This window comes from Olea europaea, unplaced genomic scaffold, assembly GCF_002742605.1.
Source record: "Olea europaea var. sylvestris unplaced genomic scaffold, O_europaea_v1 scaffold1142, whole genome shotgun sequence".
NCBI classification, from domain to species: Eukaryota; Viridiplantae; Streptophyta; class Magnoliopsida; order Lamiales; family Oleaceae; genus Olea; species Olea europaea.
The window spans coordinates 67,734-71,555 of NW_019228810.1; the positions used below are offsets into that span (position 1 = coordinate 67,734).

At 32.6% G+C, this 3,822-nt stretch overlaps 1 protein-coding gene across 1 annotated transcript; it reads right to left on the reverse strand.

The window, feature by feature from the left end:
• Window positions 1-1,035: 1,035 nt before the first annotated feature.
• Window positions 1,036-3,076, reverse strand: LOC111373549. The gene is made up of 2 exons (XM_022996095.1): window positions 2,855-3,076; window positions 1,036-1,786 (listed from the first exon to the last, which is right to left on the reverse strand). The coding sequence occupies exons 1-2, from the start codon at window positions 2,925-2,927 to the stop codon at window positions 1,182-1,184; spliced, it is 678 nt and encodes a 225-aa protein (XP_022851863.1). The 5' UTR covers window positions 2,928-3,076; the 3' UTR covers window positions 1,036-1,181.
• Between the last annotated feature and the right edge of the window lie 746 nt (window positions 3,077-3,822).

Sequence of the window (3,822 nt, forward strand, 5' to 3'; positions counted from 1 at the left end):
TATTTGTAAGCTCATCTCTGTGGCAATGGGATCATTGCCGCATTCTCCATTAAATTAAAATGCATCCCAACTTCATTAGAAAATGTGATACTGACACACTGCCACATAGACTGCTGTTTGTAAACATGGTTTTAGAAAAATCATTACTCTTGAAACTTTGTTCAAATGTTTTCTAAGCTATAGTACTAGGAGAAAATCAGCAATTCACACTTTCAATAGTCGAGCTCCCTTACCAATATATATATATACACACACACATATATACATTTATATGTATGTATGTATGTATGTATGTATGTATGTATGTATGTATGTATGTGTATATATATGTATATGTATGTATGTAAGTATGTATATGTGTGTGTGTGTCTATATATATATATATATATATATATATATATATATATATATATATTTATATATATTTATATATGTATGTATGCACACACACATATATACATTTATATGTATGTATGTATGTATGTATGTATGTATGTATGTATGTATGTATGTATGTATGTATGTATGTATGTATGTATGTATGTATGTATGTATGTATGTATGTATGTATGTATGTATGTATGTATGTATGTATGTATGTATGTATGTATGTATGTATGTATGTATGTATGTATGTATGTATGTATGTATGTATGTATGTATGTATGTATGTATGTATGTATGTATGTATGTATGTATGTATGTATGTATGTATGTATGTATGTATGTATGTGTATATATATGTATATGTATGTATGTAAGTATGTATATGTGTGTGTGTGTCTATATATATATATATATATATGTATGTATGTATGTATGTATGTAGTTTGCAGTCTTATCCAATGGATTACTGCTTCCAAGTTAAAAGGAGTTAGTCAAGTAAAATTTCACCATCAACAAAATATATATCTAGTCCTTGCAGTACTAAGCAGCCACATAATAGGAATGTCAAATGTTAGACAAAAATTCTGATCACAGAGGCATAAACGTTATAATAATGTTTCATGACTATATTGCAGATCAAAATGTATATTTTGAAACATTAAATGATGCAATTATATATATTCAAGAATCACACATTTAAACTCGAGATCAATTGAATGAACAAACAAATACAGAGAATACACCATAACTAAGAAGTTGCCTTACAAATCAAGTCAAAAACAATTTATAGCATATCAAATTCCGAAGGCACATACCAATGCAATTAAAGCTCCTACTGCAATTGGCAGAAGACGAGGGGTTTGGGATAAAGCAGGAGCACCACTGCACTGATCATTGGCACCGCTGAAGCATCCGGGTCGACTTATCTTAGCTACACCTTCTTCAGGGACAAAACTATGGTTGGATTTGCCATTGCTGAACAGCACACACCAGAAATAGGGACCACCACCATCAGAGCCACTCACGGCAGCACCCACTTCTGTGTGATTCTTGTTATGGACTATTTCCAAGCTCTTATCATTCTTCATCAGAATTTCGGAAAATGCTTCTGATGGCTTGGCGTATTTTGACTGGCATCCCAGTAGTCGGCCGGTGATTGGAGTTAGGGTCGAGGCCTCTACACCACAAGTGGGTGCAAAAGTTTCGGTAAACTGAGACTCGTTTGGTTTTTTGGCATCTACCCCGCCCACCACACTACAGTCGCCTTGGTATGCTTTTATGTATTGGAGAGCAATGCATGCAAGGCCTTGATTGCTGTACAAAGACGATGATTTACTCGCGGTTCTGTTACTGTTAATCAATGCTACTAACTGATCAGCAGGATTATCTGTAACTTTGTCTGTGTTTCGACCAAAAATATAATAACTTTGTTAGCTCCATCTGTTTTGCAATAGTCTTATCATAGCAAAATAAAATAGCTGTCTCGATCATAAAGCTTTAGCATTTGTTATCCATTGTTGATAAAAAATTAAATTGTTTCCTTTTATATCACTCTTTGTGAGCATTGAGAGGCAGGTGTTCACTGTTCACTGTAAATAAGTATTCTCTGTCTTGCTCTGTGACCAAAAGCAAGAAGCTCTAAGTCTTACAATTTTGTTTTAAATTATCACTCTTATTTCTTTACATACACTTATGATCTGATTATTAGCAGTGATAATCTTTCTAGCATTTGGGTCTAAATCAATATTTCGACTCTCTTAGTTACTCTTTAGGCCCGTATTAATTATCACGAGCTAAACATGCCTCTAGCTTGAGCAAGATTGACAGACAACAAAACTAAGACAAATGCTAAACTCAATCCTATAAATGGACCTTCTCTTTCTAATCATATGCTCAAGGGACAATTTGTCGACAACCTTGCACATGTTACCGCTACATGTGCAGACATTGCTTATGTTCCCCTCATTCATATCTCACTACACCCTGTTTTTATATTCTCCATCATATCCCAAGGGCACTCTTCTATATATACACACTTATGTTTGAATTAATCTCTGCAATTGAACAAGTACACAGATCTTCAATAGAATTTTATTGCGGAATCCCAGGAAATTAACCATTCATCTAAAGATCTTTCTTCAAATTGATTATAAACACAAATAAAATTCATTGAGAATCACATTATTTCCTTTAAAATCTACACAGAAGTGTTAATTATCAAATAAAGAGGAAAAAAAACTTAAAGAGACAGTAATAACTACTCAAATGCAGACTTTGAATACAAGCATCAAGAAACCAGTGAATTAAATGAACAAAAAGAAAACCCAATTTCAGTAACAAATCAAATTAGTACATCGACATAAATTTCCTTGTAAAAAGAATAAAGCCATAGTGGGACATTGCACAGATAATAAATATTTTCTTAAAATTAAAGGAAGAACAAAAATGACAATAAAAAGATTCTTACTTTGGACATTCGCAGTGGCAGAAGCCGAAATGAAGAGAATGGACAGAACAAGAAACCAAATTGGCGTTGCCATTGTAGTAGTTTACAGTGAGAAACTGATGTGTATCTCTCTATAAAGAGAGAGAGAGAGAGAGAGAGAGTAGTTGAAGCAAGCTGTTCGGTGAAGGATCAACAGTGGCAAGTTTGTTCGTATGTCTGCTTCGATCTGATGGTTTACGAAACTAGGCATTGATATGACATGTAATTACGGGGATGCCACCAATCGACTGCTTGCTCCTCAACTTTATGTAGAAACTCTAGAATTTTACATTAAAAGCCCCTATGGTCTATCTTAACGCCCAAAGTTAAATTGAACCGACGGCGGTAGCGTGTGGTTCAGGGCAAATTAATTTCTCAATAATTAAGAGTATGTTTGGTACAACTTAAAATTCAATTAAAATTAATTTTTAGATTGTTATTTTACTATTTCAGTTGTTATTTTTGAATTCTTCTATCACCCGCAAGACTTACTTTATCTTTAATGTCCAAAAAATCAATTAATAAAATCCCTACCAAACAAACACTAAATTTGTGTTTAAAAAAATTTAATTACAAAATAATAATTAAGTTACTTGTACAATGATGCTGAGAGGGACTAAAATGCATGTCACATCAACATCTATAATGATGCTGTGAGGGACTAAAATGCATGCCACCTCAACATCTATCAAATAATCTAAAAAGAAATTGTACAAGTAGCATGATTCACAAAATATTAGTAGGTTGACGGGTCGTTGCCCTTCAAATATAATATTGTGTGGAAGTTTTATGCAAATTTAAGATGATATTTGAGTATTATGAGATTTTGTTTTATAGGTATTACATTTATAATTTATTATTTGGACTTGAGATTCATCTTAAAACGTTTATCTTATTAAAAGAAGTAGTTTAAACTCTTGTAAGTTCGCTTATATTTTCATATTTATTCA